The following is a 24,659-nucleotide window of genomic DNA, read 5'->3' on the forward strand; positions in this document are numbered from 1 at the left end:
ACAGTACCACACTCAGCCTTTCTTTCTCCCCACCCCTCACAATGCTACTCCAGACCCCTGGCAGAAGAAATGCCTGATCACTCCTGCCTCCAGTGCCATCTTTCAAAGTTGTACATGACTCCTAGCAGTCCATTCTAGTAAACCACTGGGCGTTAGTCTTTCAAATAAGGCAACATATCTGGCTCCGACTTATCTGGTAGACTGCTCCAGGTAGTGCTTTTGGATTTACTGCTAAGAATCAATTGGGGATCACTTCTGCCTTTAATAGTAGGCAGGGGTTGAGATGTTTCAGATAAGTCAGGATAATATCTGGGGCAGTCAGAGTGACTTGGGAGTCGGCAGAAGACAGATTTGAGATCCACCACTGACTCGAAAGCTTTGCATTAAAAGAACTTTATGATGAAGTCCATGGACCATTTTGGTAGCTGCCTAGATGTCTTCAATCTGCTCATACTCTTTTTTTTTTTTTTAAGGAGTACCCAGAATTGTACACAATAATTTAAAATAGTTTGTCTCTACAAAGCTCAGACCTCATCACCTCCTTTCTTCCTACTGGTTATTCCTTTCTCTATGTATTCAAGCATTCTTCCAGATATCAACTTTTCTACCCATTTATTATCGGATGCAATCAAGCTCCAAGTGTTAGTGTTCCCTATACTGCATAGCTCCCTTAGGATTCTGCAGCCAAATGCAAGCTCCTACATATATATATATATATATATATATATATATATATATATATATATATATATATATATATATATATATATAAATATTTGCTTCCATAATTCTAATTCTAGACTAGCAAGCACATGACAGCCACAGCAAGCATCTTACTAATTTCATTCCTCTAAAAAATTTGATTTTTAAGTTAATTTAATTTACAAGTTACTCTGTGCACAGACTAACACAGGAAGGGACAATTTATATATTCTATAGCCTAGAACATACACATATAGGGCAGTTACAACACCAAGCCAGATGTCTCAAAATCTACATACACACATCTGAAAAGCAAAATTTACATCTTTTGAAAGAATTTACAGAAAAAAAAAAAAAAAAAAAAAAGCAGTACCTGCTGCTTCTAGCAAGGCTTCAAGTCTTGCTTGTGTCTCTGGATCAACTGTTCTTAAGTCTGCTCCTTCTGCAGCACTTGATAAGAATAATTCAGATGCAGTTTTAAGCACTGGGTTGTCCAAATCTTCTTGGTCCAAAATAAATGATTCAACCTGTTTTGAAAATTAAGGTATTAAGTATAACTTTGTAAAGCTTAAAGTTGTCAAAGAATGCAATCATATTTCAAAAGTAAGGCAATGCAAAGAAAAGAAAAACAAACAACTAAAAATCTTATAACTACCACCCTTTCTCCCTCCTAAATTTTTATCCAAAAAGAAACTATGGTCAGTAAATCAGAACAGAAGATAACAAGGAACCAATAGCCGTAGCAGCATTAATGCAACAAAAGAAAATCTACCAGTGTGCAGACCTAAAAAAATTACTTCAAGTAAGATATTTGCAACTTGGCAAAGGAGCCAGATCTAGGGAGAAGCAAGCAAACAAAAAATACTAAATGAAAAATACTAACGCAAGCTCTATAGAGGCGTTAGCGTCTAGCGCGCACTAAAACCGCTAGCGCACCTTAGTAAAAGGAGCTCTAAGTTTCTTTATTCTTTGATATACCGTTTATCAAACTGGTACCTAAAAAGCACTCCCAGAGTCAGGCTGGAAGGAGCAGAGACGTGAATCTGGAGTCCCAGGCTGGGAACGGTACCAATGATTAAAAAAAACAAAAATCAAACAAACCCAAAAAAACTTCCACCCCTTCCCCAAAAGGAGAATGCCTAAAATTCTGGAATAGTGGTTAGAGATAAAGCCTCAGCACCCAGAAGTTGTAGGTTCAAACCCCATGCTGCTCCTTGTGACCCTGGGCCTTCCCTTTTGCCAAATTGCTATAGGCTCTGCTGGTCTGAATCCTGCCCCTCAAAATTAGGAAGTAACTTCAGAGGGAGCGGGATCAAAACTGGCAGAGCCTATAGCAATTTGGCAAAAGGAAAGGCCCCCATTGTGTCTGGCTTCATTACTGCCAGACAGTTTAGCAGGACCAGGATCAAAGGCAGGGAGGGTTTGGAGACCTGCAAAACAAAGGTAAAGTGTAAAATATGTAAAGTAGCGTGAAAAAGTGATGGTTTGGGGTGCCATTTCGGCACGAGAATGAGCTGGAATCTGGATGATGCCTAGAAACACGACCCTGATAGGACCAGTTTACCTGCAGATTCTGAAAAACAAGTTATCAGTATTCATGTCCATATATGGTTCCAATCATTTTCAGCATGATGGAGCACCATGCCATTCAACTAAAGCAGTTAAAGCATGGATAGCGTCATCTGGATATCATTTACTGGCTCCATGGCCTGGAAACTCTCCCGACCTCAATCCAATCAAGAATGCATTGGTGACAATGAAGAGAACTGTGGTTGACATGAATCCAACATCACTAGAAGATCTGGAGAACAAAATAAAGCAGGTGTGGACAACTCAGATCACACCAGAATACTGCCAGCAGCAATGCCATTCGATGCCTGCCCGAATCCAAGCTGTCCTCAACAACAAAGTTCGACACTCAAAATACTGAACTTTGCTTATTTGTATTAATGTTGGACTAGTCAACAACTATAGTATTTGTGTGCATGTACTTCATTAAAAAAAAGTTTCTTGGCTTGTTTGTACCTCCGAGTGTTTCTTGCACTGTAATTTGCACAGAATAGTGGCGTTCAAACTTTTGCTCCTCTCTGTATATTGGTACTCAGTCAAAGATTACCACCATTATCACCGGCGAAAGTATAATCAAAAAGCAATCATAGCACCACCTGTCAATCAGTATCATAGTTAGTGATTCAAGAGGACCTGAGATAGGCACGTGGGATCTCTCAGAGATAAAGAGAAAGAGATAACGATTACTGTGGATGGGCAGATTAGATGGGCCATTTGGCCTTTAGCTACAGTCATGTATTCTAAGTACCATTTTGTATAACCTTTGAAGACGGGGGCGAAGAGAATGTTTGGCTGAGAGTACTCTTCAGCAAGAGGATTGTGAAAAATTGCAAGAGGGTCTTGTTAGACTGGGCATCAAAAAGGCAGATGATATTTAATGTAAGTGCAAAGTAATGCATGTGAGAAAGAGGAACCCAAATTACAGCTACATGATGCAGGATTCCACATTAGGAGTCACTGCCCAGGAAAAAGGATCTAAGTGTCATCATTAAGGATACACTTGAAATCCTCAGCTCAATGTGCAGCGGCGGCTAAGAAAGCAAACAGAATGTTAGGAATTATTAGGAAAGGAATGGAAAACAAAGATGAAAACATTATAATGCCCTTGTATCGCTCTATGGGACGGCCACATCTGAAATACTGTGATTTTGGTTGCAGTATCTCCAAGTTACACTGGCTTCCAGTTTCATGGCAGATTCAGTTCAACATCATGTTCTTATGTTCTTATTTCCATGCTATAGGATTTTAGTTTTTACAGGGTTCAGCACTAGCAAATTTTAGCAGGACCAAATCTCTATGGAAGTCAGAACTACAGTAAGGTCATATTATTGGTTAAGTCATTAAAATAAAAATTTCACTTAAGTGTGAAAGTGCAATGTATGACTAAATGCATAGTAGGCCCACCCTAAGTAGTTTATAAATGGCAAGTGCCATAGTGACCAATAGGAAAAATAACTTGAGACTCTAGAAATTGCTTTTGAACCGAGCCAAAGTAGACAAGGAGGAGGACCGGAAAATGCAACCACATGGTATGTCAGTTATGTTAAGACATCAATAAATATGAGGGGTGTTCAATTTGTATCTACTTCAGTAGGAAAGAAAAGACTTTTCATTAAAAAAAACCTCTCAATATATTCTCCTTATAGCTCCATACACGTCATCCACTTTTCCTACAATGACTTAACTCATTTGAAAAGAATTCTTCTATTTGACCTTCAAACCAGGACGTCACAGCTTCCTTGAGGTCTTCATTTTATTTTTTCTTTCCAGCTTATGATTTATCTTTAATCTTATCTATTGTTTTGCCTTTTGTCTTTGTTTTGTTCTATTTCTATCATTTAAATTTCTCCAGAATTTTTTATTTTATTTTTATTTTTCCTCTAACTCTACTTTTCACTTCTCTATTACCCTCCAGGTACTTTAGTTAGATTGTGAGCCTTCGGGACAGTAAGGGAATTTTTCAAGTACCTTTCTTATTTCTAATCTTAATGTATATTTTCTGTAAACCGCTTAGAACCTAACGGATGTAGCGGTATATAAGAAATAAATTACATTACATTACATTACATTCATTGCTTGAAAAATGCTGTCCACAGAGATTTCTTCAAAGCTCAGAACACAAAAAAATCCAAGGAAGCCAGGAGGCAGGATGTAGGATGGATGGTTCAGCTGCTGAAACCCACATTCTCAGATGGCAGCCTGTGATTGTCGTGACATGTGCACCAGCAGCACGCCCTCCGAGTTTTCCTTGTCTTTTCTCCTCGACTGATGCCCACAAAGCGATCATCGTGTTGGTGTAACACTCCTCAGTTATGGTTGTCTTGTGTGTAATGAACTCCAGAAGCAAAAGTCCTTTATCACCCCAGAAGACATTTGCCATGACTCTGCCTGCAGATTTTTCTGAATGAATTTTTTTGAGGTAGGGATGACTTGTGCTTCCACTTCATTGACTCCACTTTGGATTCAGGATCTCAGTGATAGAACCAAGTCTCATTTCCAGTCATCAAATGATGAAAAAAATCCACTTGGTCTTCATGAAGCATCTCAAAGTTCTCCTGACAACACTGGAGCCTCGTGGCCTTCTGACATGGCATTAGCATTCTTGGAACCCATCTTACACTAACCTTGAACATGCCCAACTTTTCATGAATTGTTTTCTAAATTGTACCTGCTGAGATGCCCATTTCTTCAGCTATTCAGGAAACCTTAATTCATCTGTCTGACAAAATCAAATCCTCAACTTTCTTGCACAATTCTGTAAAAGTTGCTTCCACTGGCTGTACAGTGTGAGGGTCATCTTCAATGGACTCTCTACCTTACCTCAAACTGCTTGCTCCAAATTTCACTTTTTAGGATGATGGGGCAGCCTCACTGCAGTCATGCCTTCAAGGTACTCATTTGGCTTTTTCCCTTTTCTGACAAATTTTATCACTGAACGGTGCTCAAAATCTAGCAGTTTCTTATTTAATTCTCACGAGGACTCTCCTGACATCCTGCCTCTTGGAATGTTAGGCCCATACAGCCACAACTGTGCATGAGTAACCTTGAGATGTCACAACATGCAGAGATTTGTTTCAACAAGCTTGCTACTTTCTTTCATACTCAGGTAGATAAAATGATTGAATACCCCTCGTATATGCTCCAAATATGAGATTCCAGAGGAGGTTGAATCTTTCCAGTCCTACTTCTTGACTAGTGGTGCTTTTGCACAGACACATTAAACAATTGCTTTGAAGGTGGGTATAGTTTTTGTGGCATGCTACTGGATATAGGGCAAGCAGTATTCTCCCCCAGGACCTTTTGAATGGGTGTGCCACCCAGCTGATTTTACTTGCCACACAGCAAACATAACAGAATAAAAAAATACTGCCACCCCTACCCAACTGGCAAAACTTTCTGAGGAGAACAAGATTTTCCTAGTTTTACATAACTCAAGTTTTAAACGTCTGAATTGCTTCCACAGAGCTCTGGGTCCCGAAGATTAGCAAAAGTATGTAAAGTATATATGAATTTAGATTAATCAATGTTTGTGAGCTTGACCGAAGGTGAATATTCACGTGTATCCGATGCCTTTTGAACATAATAGCAGTCTTACTGGATAAGACCAATGGTCCATCTAGCCCAGTAGCCCGTCTTCATGGAGGCCAATCCAAGTCACAAGTACCTGGCAAAAACCCACATAGTAGCGGCATTCCATGCCACCAATTCAGGGCAAGCAGTGGCTTCTCCTATGTCTCTCTCAACAGCAGACTATGGACTTTTCCAGGAACTTGTACAAACCTTTTTTAAAACCAGCTATATTAACCGCTTTTACCACGTCCTCTGGCAACGCATTCTGAGCTTAATTATTCTTCAAGTGAAAAAATATTTCCTCCTATTGGTTTTCCCTTAGTCTTTGTAAATCTTGATGCAGTAAAAAAAAAAAAAAATCCACTTGTGCCCATTCTACACCACTCGGGATTTTGTAGACTTCGATCATATCTCCCCTCAGCTGTTTCTTTTCCAAGCTGAAGAACCCTAACCTCTTTAGTCTTTCCTCATAGGAGAGTAGTTCCATCCCCTTTATCATCTTGGTCACTCTTCTTTGAGCCTTTTCTAGTGCTGCTATATCTTCTGAACGCAATACTCAAGGTGATGTTGCCCCATTGAACAATAATGTCTCTTTCTTAGTCTTGTTTACCATTCCTTTAATAATTCCTAGCATCTTGTTTGCTTTTTGGGCTGCCGCCACACATTGGGCGGAAGGTTTCAACGTATTGTCCACGATAACACCCAGATCTTTTTCTTGAGCAATGACCCCTATGATTGAATGTACAATTATACTTACATTTGGAAAATCTTTTGCCTTTTTTTCCCCACAACAGTTTATTGAAAAGATTGTAAAATCTAAATAATCGCCTCACCTCAATCTTCTCTCCCCAAGATCCAACAATTGTGGGCTAAAAATCCCAGTCGTTTAATGAATATGTACTTTTCGCAGACTGAGAGAAAATAAATACTAGTACTGGTTTATCTGGATGTTTAAATTGTGGAAACTTAAGTTTGATTATCTATTAAAAGCAGCATACTCAGGCCAATCTTAGTTTAAGCATCTCATCTTTTTAACAAGCAAATGTAAGATCTAAGTCACAAGGCAAGGGTTAACTCTTATTGGTCTCCTGCTAGAGATGAAGAGCATGAAACATGACATGAAAGAGGGAGATTCATATTCTATCTTACTCTAACAGAGGACAGTTGTTTGCACCCTGAATAGGATGATTAACCCTTCCACAAAAAAAACAACACATTTTACACATACACACACACAAAAAAAAGCGACCTATAAATTTCTCATAAACAAGTCTAATGCATGGTAAAAAGTATGTTTTTATTAATTTTATAAAAATTGTAATAAAGGAGTGTAAACTGCTAAATTTGTTATTTATAAATGAAGAAAGAACTGAAAAAATTCTTACCGTGACACTAAATTCAAATAGAGTGAATTTTTTTTGTTCTAGATTTTAGTGTGTCCCCTCCATGTCACAGTATTGACAAACTATAAGATTTTGCAAATACTATACTCCAAAGTCAAAACTAATGTACTGATATCATCAGTAACAATAAACTTTTATTGATCATGACAGGAGTTGCCATCCAATATATTACTAATAACTGGAAAGATAACAGTAGACTTAATTTTAATTTCTGGTGGAATTCGTTGTCACTTATATAGAATAGAAAGATCACTGGCGGTACAGAATGGAAAGTATAAAAGTTTTATAAAAATATGGAAGCCATTAATATCTTTTTGTCATGATTAAATGCCATTTTTCTATTAATTATACACCACTTAGTGTTGAAAGAGGGGAAGGGTTTAATGGGAGGGTTTATGATCTTATAATGAATAATGGGTTTAGAGGGAGGGTTGCATTTATATTTATAAGATGCAATGATAAGATGTTCAAGTGATCTAATTAATAGGGTTTATTATGATTTCTGTACACTTGATTAAAGTTTAAAAACGAATAAAGAAGTTAAAAAAAAAAAACTAATGTACTGGTAGTCAACATTCACCAGAATCAAATATAACTTCTAAAATAAACAAATAAAGAAAGCTAGCTTAATGACAACGACAGCAAAATAATCTTTCACGGTAACGGCTTAAACAAAATGTAGTATTAAACTACAGTCTAAAGTTAACGTTTAAGCAATCAAAGTAGGTCTCTTAAAAAACGCTATGAAGTACTCCACCTGTTGGGTGCAGAGTCAATGCTTAAACGTCGCTTATTTCAAAGGATGGCACATTGTAAAAGCCTTGCAGCTCATTTTCTAACCTCTTGCTTCTTCAGCTACATTTTAGCGTGATTAACGCTACATTTACGAATATAGCGAAAGAAAAAAAAGCACGCCTATGATGAGGAGCCCTTTAGGACCAAAGGGCGAGATGATTTTTTTTTTTTTTGGGGGGGGGGGGTAAACATTTTTTTGTAAATGTTGTGTTTCCAGTAGGCTGTTGCTATTCTGCTAAAACGCTCGTAAACGTGTTTTTTTGGAAAACGAGCGCTATTATCGTGTGTTGTTTTTTTTCCTCCTGCTAGTCCAGACGGCGCTGACACCCGGAATCAACAGAGGCTGCAACATCTTGCGGTGAAAAAAAACAAACGTCTTAGCACGGACGAAGGGTGGGCACGGGGGAAAAGCCCGAGCCCAAAAGATCCTCGGAGCCGGGGTGTGGACGGCGCCGAAGCCGCTCAGCCGCCTCCGCCACCATGTGTGGCCCGAGAGCAGGGGAGTTTCGAAAATAGCTTCACGCTGGGCCTTGCAGGCCGCGGCGCTGGGCCTCGGAATCTGTCAAGAAGGCGCTTCCGCCGCCGTTGCCGCATTGGAAGGGAGAGGGGGGGGGGGGTGTTGAGAGAGCGCCCGCGGCCTAGCGAGGAAGCCGCCGCCCTGAGCTCTTCTTAGTCGGCCGCCGCAACGGGGAAGGGGGGGGGGGAGACGATTTCAGTTACTCACCTCAGACACCTCGTCCTCGTCGCTGCCCGAGCCCGCGCCCGAGGAGAGCACGGCGGCCGCCGCCAGCTTGAAGTCCAGCCTGTCGCTCCCGGCGCCCGCGGCGGCGGCGTCGCCGCCGAACAGTCGCACTTTCTTGCCGGCCAGGCCGGGCTCGGCTCCCGCGGCCAAGTCCACGGCCGGGGAACGCGGAGTTACGGAATCAATCTCGTCCTCGAAGCCGTCCGTCAGCATTTCCGTCCCGGCTATCGCATTCTGCATCGCTCCGCGGTGAAGGGAGGGCACCAGCTTCGCGTCCGAACTCCCCGATTTCCTCAACTCGAAACCTCTCGTTCGCCCTCCGCGTATCTATTCGGGGCTTCTCGGAGCCTCCCCGGGAAAAACAGCTAAAGTGAAAAGCAGAAGAAACCTTTCCCCAGCCATTAACTTCGGATGACCTAACCTAACGCTGGCGAATGGCCCCGCCTAAAAAAGAAAGGCCGCGTTCAGTTATTTGCCGGAGAGACGGCTCGCGGCCACCGCATAGGTCCCCAACGGACGTCACTCACGCCGCCATCACGCGCCCTTCCTGGGGCAAGCTACGTTGAGGCGAGCGCGCACCCCGACAACCCCGCCCGCTCTTCCTCAACTTCCCGCAGTTGAATTGGCTGAGGAGCGCGTCGCTCACGCCGCGGCCGCCTCCGGCTTATTAACTTTCAGGGCCTTGCGCACCCCCCTCCCCCCCTTCAAAATGCCTCTTCGAGCAGTCGGGAGCGCTCCGGGAGCGGCGAGACGGGGCAGGTGGGGAGAAGCTCGTGCTCATTTCACCGCACAAGTTCCAGCAGCAGAAAGTGGTCTTTGGACAAGAGCGCTGCGTATCACCTTCCCGTCTCTGGCATGGATTAAATCCCGGACGACGATTGGCGCGCCGTGCTGCCAATCAGCTGCCCAGCACGGATTTCCCACCTTAATTGGACCTGGCCAGAAGGAATCCTAACTTGCTGGAGAAGATACGTCTACGTCATCACGTTGGGCAGCTTAGGGCATACGTTCCTAGATATGTGCCTGCGACTCTATAGACTTCGGTGGAGAGAACGTGTTTCCTGAAGTGGCTGTAAAGTAAGCATGGAAATTTGGGCTGTCACACTAGAGACTCCACGGCTTGCTTTCTTGAGTACAGCTTTCTGATCTGAGGAAGAAGGGGGTACCTTGGAAAGCTAATCATAAACTACATTAAGTTAGTCCAATAAAAAAGGTAGTATTTTTTTTCCTTTGTTTTTGTTTTATTTCTGCATAGTACCTATAATTTTGTTGTGTGTGTGAGTGTTTGTTTGGGCATTGTTTGTTGTTGTTAAATTCTAAATGAGCGTCTTGTTCAAACTGGGTCATGAAAAAATTACAGTCCTTTCGATTTGGGTGACACGATCAGACAAAAGTTCTTTTCACTTGTACACTTTCATAAGTACTTTCAGAGAAAATAAAGAATATAACAACTCCTCTGGAAATTGTAATGCAGTGATGCTTTCAGATCAGATGTTACTAAAAGCTGTAGCAATATCCCAGTTACAGTTAAATAAAACCAGCCATATCATTTCACTATATTTCATTATCAAACATACGAATAACTTTACTCGGTCAGACCAATGGTCCATCTAGCCCAGTAGCCCATCCCCAAATAGTACCAACAGTCCATGCTACTGATCCAGGAAAAGCATTAGCTTCCTCCATGTCTGTCTCAATATCAGACTATGGACTTTTCCACCAGGAAATTGTTCAAACCAGGTACATTAACAGGAAGTTACAGGGACATACTTTTAAAACCAATAGGAGGAAATATTTTTTCAGTCAGAGAATAGTTAAGTTCTGGAAAGCATTGCTAGAGGTTGTGGTAAGAATGGTACTCCGGATTTTGTAGACTTCAATCATATCTGGTTGCTCTTTGAACCTTTTCTAGTTCTGTTATATCCTTCTTGAGATAAAAGAAACCAGAATTAAACACAATACTCAAGGTGTGGTCACACCTTAGAACGATAAACAGCTTCTTGTTTGCTTTTATGACCACCACTGCCCCACACTGTGTGGAAGGTTTCAACGTATTGACTACAATAACACCCAAATCCTTTTCTTGGGTGCTAACCCCCAAGGTGGACCCTAGCATCTGGTAACTGTGATTGCATTTGTCCACATAAAATTTCATCTGCCATTTGGACGCCCAGTCTTCCAATTTCTTAAGGTCTGCATCTGTTTTAACAACTTTTGAACAGTTTAATATCTTCTGCAAATTTGATCACTTTACTCGTTGTTCCAATTTCCAGATCATTTATAAATAAGTTAAATAGCACTGGTCCTAGTATATATATATCCCTGTGGCACTCCACTGTTTACCCTCCTCCATTGAGAAAAATGGTCATTTAACCCTACTCTCCGTTTTCTATCTGATAACCAGTTCCTAATCCACAACTGAACATTGCCTCCTATCCCATGACTCTTTAATTTTTTCAGGAGTCTCTCATGAGGAATTTTGCCAAAAGCTTTCTGAAAATCTAGATACACTACATCAACCGGCTCACCTTTATCCATAAAAGCATTACAATTACAGTAACAGAAAAACACACAGGGCCATAGTCAATAAAGGGTGCTGTAAGTTAGGCGGCAGTAGGCATCCTACAACTGCCTAACTTAATTGTTTTAATTGGCACTGTAATTGACCACTTCATTTAAAAGTGATAAAGTAGGTACTGGGAGGCATCTGCAGTGCAAGCATCATTAACCCATCTCCAGCCGGATGCCTAACCGCACCTTACACTTAAGTGGATGTGGTTAGGGGTGAAGTGGAACTTAGGCCTTTTAGCTGCGATTCACTTAACAACTTAGGGCTAGATTCACTAACATAAGAACATAAGCATCGCCTCCGCTGAGTCAGACCATAGGTCCATCATGTCCAGCAGTCCGCTCCCGCGGCGGCCCCCAGGTCGATGACCTGTAAGTGATCTATTACTCTAAAGCATTTGTACTGTATAGTACCCCTCTAATTGTACCCTTCAATCCCCTTTTCCTTCCGAAATTTGTCCAGTCCCATTTTGAAACCCAAAATCGTATGCTGCTTTACTACCTCCTCTGGAAGTACATTACAGGTGTCAACCACCCTTTGAGTGAAGAAGAACTTCCTGGCATTTGTTCTGAATCTGTCTCCCTTCAATTTTTCCGAATGCCCTCTAGTTATTGTTGCCCCCGCCAGTCTGAAGAATCTATCCCTCTCTACCTTCTCTATACCTTTCATGATCTTGTAAGTTTCTATCATATCCCCTCTAAGTCTCCGCTTTTCGAGGGAAAAGAGCCCCAGCTTCTCCAGTCTCTCAGCATATGAAAGGTTCTCCATGCCCTTTATCATTTTTGTTGCTCTTCTCTGGACCCTCTCCAGTATCGCCATATCCTTCTTAAGGTACAGCGACCAGTATTGAACGCAGTACTCCAGATGTGGTCGCACCATCGCCCTATACAGCGGGAGGATAACCTCTTTGCTTCTGGTAGCGATACCTTTCTTGATAATGCCCAAAATTCTGTTCGCTTTTTTCGAGTCCGTGGCGCATTGTGCCGCCAGTTTCATTGTTTTATCCACCATAACCCCCAAGTCTCTTTCTAGATTGCCTTCCCCCAATAATATCCCCCCCATCGTGGGGATATTATTGGGGAAAGGCAACCTAGAAAGAGACTTTTTTCCGGGGGCGATCCCGTGGCCGATTCCACCAGGCCCGATTGTTTCAGAACATGAACAAATTCAAATTAGGCGGTCGGAGGAACGCCCCCCTCTGACCGCACGGATCGCGAGTTTGCGATCCTGATACATGTGCAGACCATCTGCTTTCCCTGCAGATGGTCTGCGCATGCATTTTGGGTCCTGTTTTTTTTTTTTATTGCTAGTTTATTTGTTTTTTGTAGCCTACTCTCCTGCTGTCCCCTTCCAGCTGCTCTTGCCACCTAGATTCTCCTGCTCTAAGCTGTCAATTTATACAATATATAGCCAGTATTAAAGAAGGGTTTTGTCACTGGGGGGTGAGGAGACAAAGCTGCTCTTTTAGTTTAGACATCCAAGCCCCCTCCAAATAACCGCCCTTCCCCACAGTGCAGCCCCACTTTAAAACTACGGACTGCACTGTGAGGAACGGCGGCATTTTTCCCCACAGACTCAGCAGGCTTGCAGTTTGAACAGGCCCCGATTCTCCTGCTCTCCCCACCCTGGCGGTAGCTGCCTCTTCCCTTTCATCGACTGTCAGCTGGTCATGCCCTCATCTCTGCAGCCTTTCCTGTAGTGTGAGCTCGCGGGTTTAAAGCGGGGTTGCACGCCACAGAGCAGCCCGATCTACGGCGTGCAGCCCCGCTTTAACCTGCGGGCTCGCACTGCAGGGAAGACGGCAGAGAGGATATGGGGGGAGAAAGCAGGGCTGAAAGATCAGGATTGTTGCTTGCAGGAAAAAAAAACCTGAAGATTGGGGCAGAGTGCAGAGCGGCAATGGAGCAGGAGAGTCGTAAAGCCGTTTGCGACTGGTCCCCAGCAGTTGCTTTTTGGGTTGATCAGCCAGCCCAGTAGGATCGGGAATTGCGTCCCTGCCTACTTTGCATGCAGTTCCCCTCATTTGCATGCACGGATTGGAATCGGATTGCTACACAGGTTAGTGAATAGTGCAGGAGGGAAATCGGGTCGCAAAGGGCTCGCAAACTGATCGGTGCACGATTGGTTTGCTTAGTGAATTTGGGCTTTAGTTGCTTGCAAAGTAGGCCTGTAAAATGCTGGTCTACGTTGCAGGCATCTAAGTTTTTCTTAGGCGTCATTAGACATGATTCTGTTAACGGCACCTAAGTGTGGTTGAGACGCGGCTGGTGTCCATTTTTGTAGACACTGCTGATTTAGGCACTGTTTACAGAATCTGGCCCACAGTATACAGTGCCATGGATGAAATATAAAATCCTTGTTTGACACCTTTGTCTCTAAATGTGAAAATAAATTGAAAGCTTCTAAATCAAAGTTTCCCAAACCTGTTCTGGGGAGTTCCCAACCAGTCAAGTTTTCAGGATAAGTGCAATGAGTATTGAGAAAAATTTTCATGCATTGCCTCAGTTACATCCAGATTCCTCTCTTGTATAGTTATTGTGGATATTCAGAAAACCCAACTGGTAGGGGGACCTCCAGTACAGGTTTGGGGGATCACTGTTGCACAACAAAAAGTTTAAATAAAACTAATTTAAAGAGGCAGATTGAAACTAAGGGATATTTCCGCAAGATTATAACTAAGAATGTGTTTTTTACATTGTAGGTGGGCTCCTTTTACTAAACGGCAGTGGAGGTAGATGTTGGCCCGTGCTAGAAACTTCTAGCACCGTTTAATAAAACCCAGTGTATATTTTTTAGCTTGTGAAATAAGTTACTCTATAGCCATTGTACAATGAGTAACATTTAGGGCTCCTTTTACAAAGGCGATAGTTTTTCGGGTAGCGCGTGCTAATCCGGTGCGTGCGCTAAAAACGCTAGTGCACCTTTGTAAAAGGAGCCCTTAGAATCCTTAAATATACATACCAGATTTTTTTTTTTTTTAAACAAAATACATAGACCCAGAGGTGCTGAGAGGGTGGTTTTACCTGTGTAAAAAATGCTAGTACTAAATGATCGAGAATAAATGCCCATTAAATAAAGGTTTTAGACTCGAAATTTCATTGCTATTTTGTGCCATGTTCAACTGAGACGCAACTCACTCATGCATTCAGGCTAATGTAATTGCATCAACCCTACGTTGTGCACTAATAATTTCTAATGTAGACGGGGGTTTTGTTTCATAAAATTTATGAACAATGGGTAGGTAACACTTGGGGGTCCTTTTACTAAGATGCGGCAGATGATTTAGCGGTCGCTAAATGCTAACGCATCCATTATAGTCTGTGGACGTGTTAGCAGTTAGCGTGCGCTAAATTGGCTGCCGCACCTTAGTAAAAGAGGGAGTTAGAAACATAGAATATGACGGCAGAAAAGGGCCGGCGGCCCAACAAGTCTGCCCACTCCAGAACCCTCCCTCAGCTAAAATGCCCTCTCTAGAGCCTCCTCTCCATGAGTCCGTCCTTTAAGCATGACTCTGTAGCGACCCCACTTGTCTGTCCCAACGACTTTTTAAAGTCGAGCACACCGCTGGCCTCTACCACTTATGGAAGGCCATTCCATCGATCAATCACTCTTTCGGTGAAGAAGTACTTCCTGGTGTCTCCTTGAAATCTTCCCCCTTTAAATTTTAGCGGATGTCCTCTTGTTGCCGTGCGACCCCTAAGAAAAAAGATGTCTTCCTCCACCTCGATGCGGCCCGTAAATATTTCAATCATGTCCCCTCTTTCTCTGCGCTCCTTGAGAGAATATAGGCGTAGTCTGGTCAGACGTTCCTCATAAGGGAGATCCCTGAGTCCCGAGACCATCCTAGTGGCCATTCTCTGGATCGATTCCAGTCTCCTTCCATTTTTTCGATAATGCGGCCTCCAGAACTGGACACAGCACTCCAGGTGGGGTCTCACCATGGATCTGTACAATGGCAGTATGACTTCAGGCTTTCGGCTGAGAAAGCTCCTTCTGATGCAACCTAGCATTTGTCTTGCTTTCGCTGAAGCTTTCTCCACTGGTGATGGTGATCTTAACACAATGAGCACAGAAGCGCAGATTTTGATATTGTAAAAGTTGCCCCTGAAGCCTGTAAACAGCTAAAATACAAACACATTCTTGGTGCCTAATCTAGGTGGCTCCTTAAAAAAATTTACCCCCTAACCCCCAGATTCCTATATATGGGCAAATTTAGCCAAATTGCATGTGTGACTTGATTGTTTAATGAGTCAATTGGCGCTGATAATTGGACACTAAGAAGCAGTTATTGGCACCAATTAGAGTTTACACGCACAACTTTCTATAAAGTGGCCCCCACAAATTCTAAGGCACAGATCTGAAAAGGGGTGTGGCCATGGGAAAGGCGTGGGCATTCCTATAAATTGCGTGCACTGCTGCAGAATACGCCCGCTCCATGCCGGATTTAGGCGTGAGCATTTACACCCGGTTTTAGTTGGCGTAAATAGTCGTGCCTACATCATAGTCACTGGGCCAGCTGCTATATGTATGCTATAAACAGCCTAAATGATAGACTCTGACTCTATCCCCCTCTTTTACTAAGGTGCGCTATGCTTTTTAGCATGCGCTAATCACACGCTATATGCTAACGCGTGCATTTTATCCTATGGACGCGTTAGCAGTTAGCGCACGTGTTGATTTAGCAATGCTTAGTGCACCTGAGTAAAAGAGAGCCTATGTGTACAACGCTGCATACCGGTATGTATGGTGTGTGCTCAATAAATAGGCTTAAAGTGATTTGTTTCAGTACCTGCAGGTTTCCCTTTTGTTACAGCTTTCTTTTGGTTTGAATGGAAAACATCGGGTGAAATTCTGCAGCTGTAGACACACCATAGTGAAAATGGGCTACTTTTTGTTTGCTGGTAGTAAATACTAGCCCCAGTATAAGCACCAATTTTAAGTGCAAACCACTTCTTCAGTTGAAGCTTTGATGGTTTGTGCGACTGGACGAGTAGCTTAACGGTTAGTGCAGCAGACCGAGATCCTAGATCAGGAGTGGGCAACTCCGATCCTCAAGGGCCAGAATCCAGTCGGGTTTTCAGGATTTCCCCAATGAATATGCATGAGATCTATTGCATGCGCTGCTTTCAATGCATATTCATTGGGGAAATCCTGAAAACCCAACTGGATTCTGGCCCTCGAGGACCGGAGTTGCCCACCCCTGTCCTAGGGAATCGGGTCCAATTCTCATTGCCGCTCCTTGTGATCCTGGGCAAGTCACTTGACCCTCCACTGCTCCAGGTGCAAAGCAAAGATTGTGAGCCCATTAGGGACAGAAAGTACTTGCGTACAATGTGTACAATGCTATGTACATCTGGTATCACTATTGAAATTAGTAGTAGTAGTAGTAGTAGTAATAGTAAATGCATGTTAAAGACCTGCATACAGAATTTCATTCTGTTGCAACAAGTGTGTTAACTTTTAGTACAGCTTTTTACTTCCTGCTTAGCATGGAATCATTATGTAACCCCAGGGCAGAAGCTGAAGAGCAGCACGGAGCAGGTGTTGACATGAAACACACAGAAAGACAGGTAACTAGGTGTGCCTTCAGCCTACACAGAAATAGGGCCAGGTGGCTTGGTATACCCCTGTATCTAGAGGTAGGCCCAGGTGCACAGTCATGTGCCCACCCCACCCAGGGACAGGACCAAAGGGGCAAGAGGTTCAGGGGCAAAGCAGCCACAATATAGTTGTGCAGCTGCAGTTACTGCCTTCTTTTGAGGTATCAGTAAGCTCAGTTGCATTATTTGGCAATCCTGACAGCTAGCAGAACCATAACAATTGGTGCGTTAACTGTCACAGCCAGCCTAGAATATGAGTAGCTAGCCAAATCAATGTGAGCCAAATTACTCAAGGTCACAAGGAGTGCTGATTAAATTAGCAGGGTTCAATACACTAAAAGGGAAAAATAAATCCTGCCTAAGCAGCTGGATTCAAAAGGGTCTTTTTACTAAGGTGTGCTAAATGCTAAGAAGCCCATAGGTATATAATAGGATTCTTAGCATTTAGCGTGCAATAAATCAGTTAGTATCCCTTAGTAAAAGGACCCCTAAGTTGGACTCTCAGCAGTCATGTCATCATATAGAAGTCTATGCAACACTTGCCAAGACCCTGGAATCTTCCTTAAGTCCATCAGCTACACAGAGGATATGACTTACATGATAGGATTAGGAGTCTCTTGACTAGGGATGTGTCAGGGCAGCAATTTCAGTTCTGTTTGGGCTTTTTCCAAATGTTTTGGGCTCATTTCATTTGTTCAATACATTTCAAGTTTATTAACAGTGGTATATCAGCACATAGTATGCGTTCTGAACAGTTTAATATAAAATATTAAAATATTAAATTAAGAAGGAAAAAGAAATTGTAAAAGGTCCATACTCTCCTCCAGCCCCCCAGCCAATGACAGCAATCTAGACATTCAAAAGCCATATGTATCATGAAATAAAAATGTCTGATAAGAGTGCTCCAAATGTGAATAAAGGCATTCTATAAAGTTGGACTATAACATTAAAAAAAAAAAGTTCTCCTGAGGGAAGATATTGAGGCAGTTGTGTTGTAATGACCTGAGATGTATATGGGATTAAAAATCTGGAAAGAAATAAAGGCAGATGCAAGTAATTAATTTTATCACAAATGGAAGGATTTTGAATGTAATCCTGTGTGTTACTGATAACCAATGCTCTTCATGGATTAAAGGGGTAATGTGGTTATATTTACTAGAACCTTCCAGAACTTTGCTATATTATGGTAAATCGTAGACATTCAATTTCTTTACTGCTTAAAAAAATTAGCAGGGCATAGCAATAATCTAAGGGAATCTTTAACGAAAGCGTGCTAGCCGATTTAGCATACGCTAAATGCTAACGCACCTTAGTAAAAGGGGGTAAGTGACTAATAACTAAAGAATGAATTAGAATACAAACAAAATTCTCGGTGCGCACACTCCTTATTGAAGAAATCATGCAAAGTTTCAAGAAACGTTTTACAATATTTGAAATATGTGATTGATAGGATAGAGATTGGTCTATCTTTATGGATGACTGAACCAAGATGAGTGAGACCTTTCTGAGATTAAAAAAAAAAAAAAAAGTCCTGTAGATTTTTGCAGATTGAGTTTGTGTATGGTCCCTCAGCCATAAGAACATAAGAATTGCCGCTGCTGGATCAGACCAGGGGTCCATCGTGCCTAGCAGTCTGCTCACGCGGCGGTCCTCTGGTCAAAGACCAGCGCCCTAACTGAGACTAGCCCTACCTGCATACGTTCCGGTTCAGCAGGAACTTGTCTAACTTTGTCTTGAATCTTGTCTAGTTGACTGTTAAAAAAGCAAAATCTCTTGAAGGGAAGTACTATCCAAAACGGTTAAGATATCTTTGTTATCTGCATTGATATATGGTGTTAGATTAAGGGTTTGAATGAGAAAGGTTTCAGGACCATGGGCCATGAAGATGTTAAACAGTAGAGACCAAAATTGAGCCCTGAGGCACTCCACATGTCAGAGTATGGAGATCTGAAAGCATAGTCTTCCAGGTAACTATATAAATTTATTGTAATCTAAGCAGGGGCATATTATGGCTCTACAAAATCAAATATCCTGCAAAGAGATCTAATGATAATTTTGCCTGTCTTTCCTGGTCCATAGGGTGATGCTAATAAAAGCAAATTCAGCGCTGTAAGTTTGTCCACAATATACTTTCTGCTATTTTGGAAATAAAAGGCAGATTAGCAATAGGCCAAAAATGATATTTAACTATCACCTAAGTCAAGGGCAGATGCGACCAGACTTCCATAAAGATGGAACAATGCCCTGTTCCAGGATGGGTGAAATCATACATTGTAAAAGAGGAGAGAGCATGGTGTCAAATCGTTTTATATATTAAAAAAAAGAACAACAACAGAAGAGGCTCATAGTAGGCTAGTGATTCCACGCCTGTCCTGGGGGAGCCCCAGCCAGTCAGGTTTTCAGGATACCCCCAATGAATTTTCATGAGTTAGATTTGCATGCACTGCCTTCTTGGTATACAAATCTATCTCATGAATATTCATTGGAGGTATCCTGAAAATCTGATTGTCTGGGGTTCCCCCCAGGATTGTAGTAGACCATAGTGGCTTTCATCATCTGAATTATAGCCCAAATGGATAGAAGATTAAAAGCTGAAAAAGTATTACATAAGGGAGCCGCAGCAAGAGGATCAGTTGATGTGAACAGCAATAGTGTCGGTATTCCCGAAGGTAGGAAAATGAGTGCTGATTGCAATGTGATTTTATCAGAATAAAAGCAAGCCAGCTCATTGGTAGTAATAGTACATATGGAAGTGGAGTGACGGGGAGAGCAGTACGTCAACAGAATATGCAGAGGTGGGCAAGTTACTTTGTAAAAATATTATAGTGTTACAAGTTACTGTAAGGAAAAAGTAATATATTAACCCCCCCCCCCCCTTTTTACAAAAGCGTAGCGCAGTTTTTAGCGCAGGCCGGGGTGGTAACAGCTCTGACGTTCATAGAATTCCTATGAGCATAGGAGCTGTTGTCGCTGCAGCCGGCGCTAAAAACTGCACTAAGAGGGGGAAGGGGGGGTAACAAGTAACAAGTTTACCGTGAAGGTAATATGTTACTTTTAGTTACTTTTTAATTCTTGGATATAAACAGTTGTTTTGAAGTTACATTAAATTATTTTTAGCAATTGGAAATTCATCCATTATCAAAGAAAACATTATTGTTATTATTTATTAGACTAACTATACCGCTTACACCAGGGATGTCAAAGTCCCTCCTCGAGGGCCGCAATCCAGTCGGGTTTTCAGGATTTCCCCAATGAATATGCATGAGATCTATTAGCATACAATGAAAGCAGTGCATTTTAATAGATCTCAGGCGTATTCATTGGGGAAATCCTGAAAACCCGACTGGATTCCGGCCTTCGAGGAGGAATTTTGACAAGCCTGGCTTACACCAACAAAGGAACAGAGTGGTTTACAACAATTATTTAAAAAAAAAAAAAAAAAAAATACATAAAAAGAACGCCATTCAATTGATATAAAAGAATATCATTCATAACAAGGTACATACTCAGGGATACAAAAAAAATTCTGCCATTGTCTACTCACCCTCACACTCAAGTCCTCAAATATAAGGATCCAATACAATCAGGGCCCCTTTTACTAAATGTCAGTAAAGGTTTCTGCCAAGGGCCGGTGAGGTAAATGCTCTGATGCTCATTTGACTCATTGGCCTGCAACAGAAACCTCTACCACCGTTTAGTAAAACCCAGCGTTAGAGAGATATTTGAATCAAATAAGGAACAAAAACATGAAAATAATATGTAAGCAGTGCAGAAATCAAACATTATCTATATTCAGCAGTCCTCAGTATGGCAACACCAGGCAGAGCCTTCTTTTGATATTAATACCAGCAAAAAAATAAAAACTTGTTGATCATGGGGTTCTAGATTTGAAGGACCAGTTAGAAATAGATCCAATGGTAGCTTCCTCATATCAAGGCACTATTTTTGAAGTATAACACCCGCTAATGCTTTAACTAAAAATTCCCATTACACTGATTACAGTGAAGGAACAAATGCATTTCAACGTGTTTGTGTGTCATTCTGCATCTTCTTAGAGCCATTTGTCCACCCATCTGAAAGGCACTTGAAGGCAAATCTGTTATACTTCCAAAAATCAGAGCCTTGATATGAGGAAACTGTGATACACTGATTACTTCGTGATATCTGTCATTTAGAATTAGGTCCACTCCAACAGCAACATCACTTCTGTCACTGCCATCAACCTTCTGAAAACAGAATCACTGCTAGATAAAGCTGGTGCAGTTTGATCTGATGGCAGCTTTATTATCTTCATTGTTTTGAAAAGAAGTTCTTTGTATTTCATCTTCATTTCATTTTCTTCAACCTAATGAAGCATAACTGCAGCAGAATTAAATCTTTGCGGTCAAGATAATGAACAGCAGGCTCATCAAGCCCACGCTGAAGTTCAGGAACTAGAAGTGAGGCATATCTAAAGTTTGTTTTTAACATGAGCAAAGTGGGCAGCAAAAAGTCCAAATGACGTTTAGCTTCAGTTTGTAGGATGTCCAGAGACGCTGCAAGGTGATTCAGGACACAGCATTATTTACCCAGAAAAATTACTTCACGCTGTCTGGTTATAATGTGAGCTAGACAGTAAAAAGGAGGTCTTAATGTACTGCATAAGGCAGGAGTATGGTAAATCTATTCAGAGCAGAGACCTCCTGGAGATGAATAATTAGTATGGGGTGAACAATCCCTTCTGGTCCAGTTCAGAAGCACAAAGCAGGATGGTAGTGGGATGTCATCTAAGTGCTCCACCTACTGCTCACCTTGAGCATTGTTGTGTCAACCTTGACTATTTCCAGAATCCATGTTTTACAACAGTTGGTATTCACCAAGTGGAGGTCCAAAACACAAGGGGGGGGGGTGAAGACCTCTGCAGGAATAAATGTATTCGTGAAAACAAAATTACAGGACTTTTCTTCAGCATCTTCCTGCTGTTACCCAGAAGCCACTGGCCAAGCCACACCAGAAATGCTTTCTTCTCCCGAATGCAAATGACCTTCACCAGCACACAGCACCACAGAGGTAGAATAAGGCTCCTTAAGCCAAACTTAAACCTGTTTAATTCAGAACAGTACAGGGATATTTATATTACATAATATATTTCTAATTGTGTACCCCCAGCTTTTAATCAAGCTGCGCTGCGGAGCATCATGAGCTAAAGGCTGAGCCATTCATAGGAATAGAATGGGCAGTTTGGCATTTAGTTTGCACTTCTCAGCAGTGCAACTTGATAAAAGGAGGGGTATGTTATTTAATTTTTTTTTTTTTTTTTTCCCCAGGTGCACTAGATAAGAGTTTGAGCCCACCGGGACAGATAGGCAAATATGATAAAGTACCTAATGTAAACCATTAGGATATAAGTGGTATATAAATAATTAGTCAAATAAACAACAAAACAATTATTCAAAAATCATGCTTTTCATTGCTCTTGGGGACAATTGCTGCCACTGTATTTATGATCTACAGTTTTGTCAATGGAGAAAGGAAAATTTCTAAAGATAATTCTTTGTAAATCAGCTGTCATAAGCCTTGGACATTTTAACTCCTATTCCCATCCCCAAATTATTTATTTTTGTAACCAAGAAAGATTTGGAGTCTACAATCAGTTTACAGTCCACTTTAAAATATTATATTGGAGGATAGTCCCTTTACCTAACAAGATATTAGAGTGGAAGAATATTCTAATGTCTAGAGCAGTGGGCTGGGAACCAGGAAAGCCTGGCTGAAATCTCACGGCAGTTGCATGTGATCTTGGGCAAGTCCCTTAACTCTTCTTTGCCTAAGGTACAAAATTAGATCGTGAGCCCTTCAGGGTCAGCAAACTGTACCTGAATGTACATTAAATACGGTGTAAGCTGGTAGCATAGCCAGACTGCCAGTTGTGGGTAGGCCCAAAGGTTTCTTCCCCAAGCCCCAGCTGCTGAAAGATAGAGATCTCCAGCCAGAACTACCTACCAAGCTTGGCAGCTGGAAAGGGGGGAAAGAAAATAATGATAAAACCAAATTTAAATCCCCCTTTTACAAAACCGTAGCATGGTTTTTAGCGCTGGCCGCTGCGGTAAATAGCTCCAATGCTCAAAGGAATTCTATGAGCGTAGGAACTGTTACAGCCGCGGCCGGCACTACAAACCTCCGCTACAGTTTTATAAAAGGGGGAGGAATGTTAAATGTATATAATAATAATAATTTTATTTTTTGTATACCGCCCAACCAATAATTCTGGGCGGTTCACATCAAGAGAACTGCTGCATTTCAGTGAAAATACAAAAACAGAGAATCTCTATAATAAAACCCTAAGCAGCGCATGCGCACTTCTACTCGCGTGTTCCATATGTCGGTGGCCGGAAGGAGTGCGCATGCGTGCCTACAACTGCCCTACACTCGCGGCCATGTTTGCTGTTCCGAGCTGCTGAGGACTCTCCCGAAGGCCCTGGCGGAGGGTCGGGCGCTGCTCCTGCGTGGGACTGGCGAGATGAAGGTGTTCGCCGTCGCGGCTGTCGGCGGCTGCAGGCTGCCGGCGGCTATAGGTCCCCTGCCCACCCACCCCACTGCAAGGCCAACGCACCTATCTGGAGTCCCCTGCTGCCGACCCCCCTCACAAAATCCGGTGCTTGCTCACCGTTCTCACAGTGCTGCTGCTTTAACTCTTCGGCCATAGGCAGCATGAGTGAAGTAACCAAACTGCCTTCGGTGACCCAGAAGCTTTTTCTCTGCTACTGCTTCCTGCCCCCACATAGGCGGAAAACAGTAGCAGAGAGAAAGCTTCCAGGTCACCAGAGGCAGCGTGTTTACTTCACTCATGCTGCCTACGACCAAAGAGTTAGAGCAGCACCTCAAGGAGATCGGTGAGCAAGCAGTGAGGGATGGGGATGGATCACGCAGTGAGGGATGGGGAGGAATAGCATGGTGAGGGTAAGAGATGCTGGACCTCAGGGATGGGGAGAAAAGTAAAGTAAAGGACCAGACCTGCTAGGGAAGAAAGGGAAGGGGCAGATAGAGATGCCAGACCATGGGAGAAAGAGGAAGGAAAGGGGATTTTAAGACTACTGGATGGGAAAGGGGGTGGGGGTGGGGGTGGGGGAGAGAGAGAGAATAGAGAGATGTCAGACCAGGGAAAGGAAGGAGGGGGAATAGGCTCAAGACTAAGGCAGGGGGAGGGGAAGGGAAAGACAGAGATGCCAGAACAAAAAGGGGGGGGGAGAGAAAGAGGGGAGAGAGATGCCAGACTGGGAAAAAGGATAAAGATACCTGACCATAGGGGGGTAAAGAGAGGGAGGAGACGGTACACAGGGATGGAGGGGAAGAGGAGAGTTAGGGAGGACATGGTGTACAGGGATGGGATGAGGCAAGAGGTAACTAGAGAACAAAAGGAAGTAAGCCAGAGAAGCATAAGAGCTACCATATTGAGACAGACCACAGGTCCCAAAGAGTAGAACAAATTTATGCTGCTTAAAATAAAGCAGTGGATTTCCCCCAGATTCGGAGGAGGGAGTGGGAGAAGGGAGAGATGTTGGACTCAAGTGAGGAAAGGAGAGAGAGACAGAGACAGATGGATGAGAAGGACTGAGAGGCTACTAAGGGGACCAGGAGAGATGGTAGGGGATAGGGAGAGATAGACTTTAGGGAGTATGGAGGGGGCAGGAGAGAGAGATGGTCTTGGGGAAGGACAGAGGGGGGGACAG

The 24,659-nt window shown here is 42.5% G+C and overlaps 2 protein-coding genes across 5 annotated transcripts in view; both read right to left on the reverse strand.

Moving 5' to 3' along the window:
- The window catches only part of LOC117351828 (ankyrin repeat and KH domain-containing protein 1-like), a 167,376-nt gene extending 157,458 nt beyond the window's left edge, over positions 1-9,918 (reverse strand). Inside the window, 2 exon segments of the mRNA XM_033927673.1 lie at positions 1,076-1,229; positions 8,764-9,918. Coding sequence (XP_033783564.1) covers positions 1,076-1,229; positions 8,764-9,021 — 412 coding nt within the window. The 5' untranslated portion in view covers positions 9,022-9,918.
- A 10,466-nt stretch (positions 9,919-20,384) lies between these two features.
- The window catches only part of LOC117351648 (electrogenic sodium bicarbonate cotransporter 1-like), an 84,701-nt gene continuing 80,426 nt past the window's right edge, over positions 20,385-24,659 (reverse strand). For 3 of the 4 annotated variants that reach the window (XM_033927234.1, XM_033927233.1, XM_033927231.1), the window contains one exon: positions 20,385-22,031. The gene's annotated coding sequence lies outside the window, so the exon portion shown is untranslated. The remainder of the gene's footprint in view (positions 22,032-24,659) is intronic. The other variant, XM_033927232.1, reaches the window with a different exon arrangement.

This window comes from Geotrypetes seraphini, chromosome 18, assembly GCF_902459505.1.
Source record: "Geotrypetes seraphini chromosome 18, aGeoSer1.1, whole genome shotgun sequence".
Lineage (NCBI taxonomy): Eukaryota > Metazoa > Chordata > Amphibia > Gymnophiona > Dermophiidae > Geotrypetes > Geotrypetes seraphini.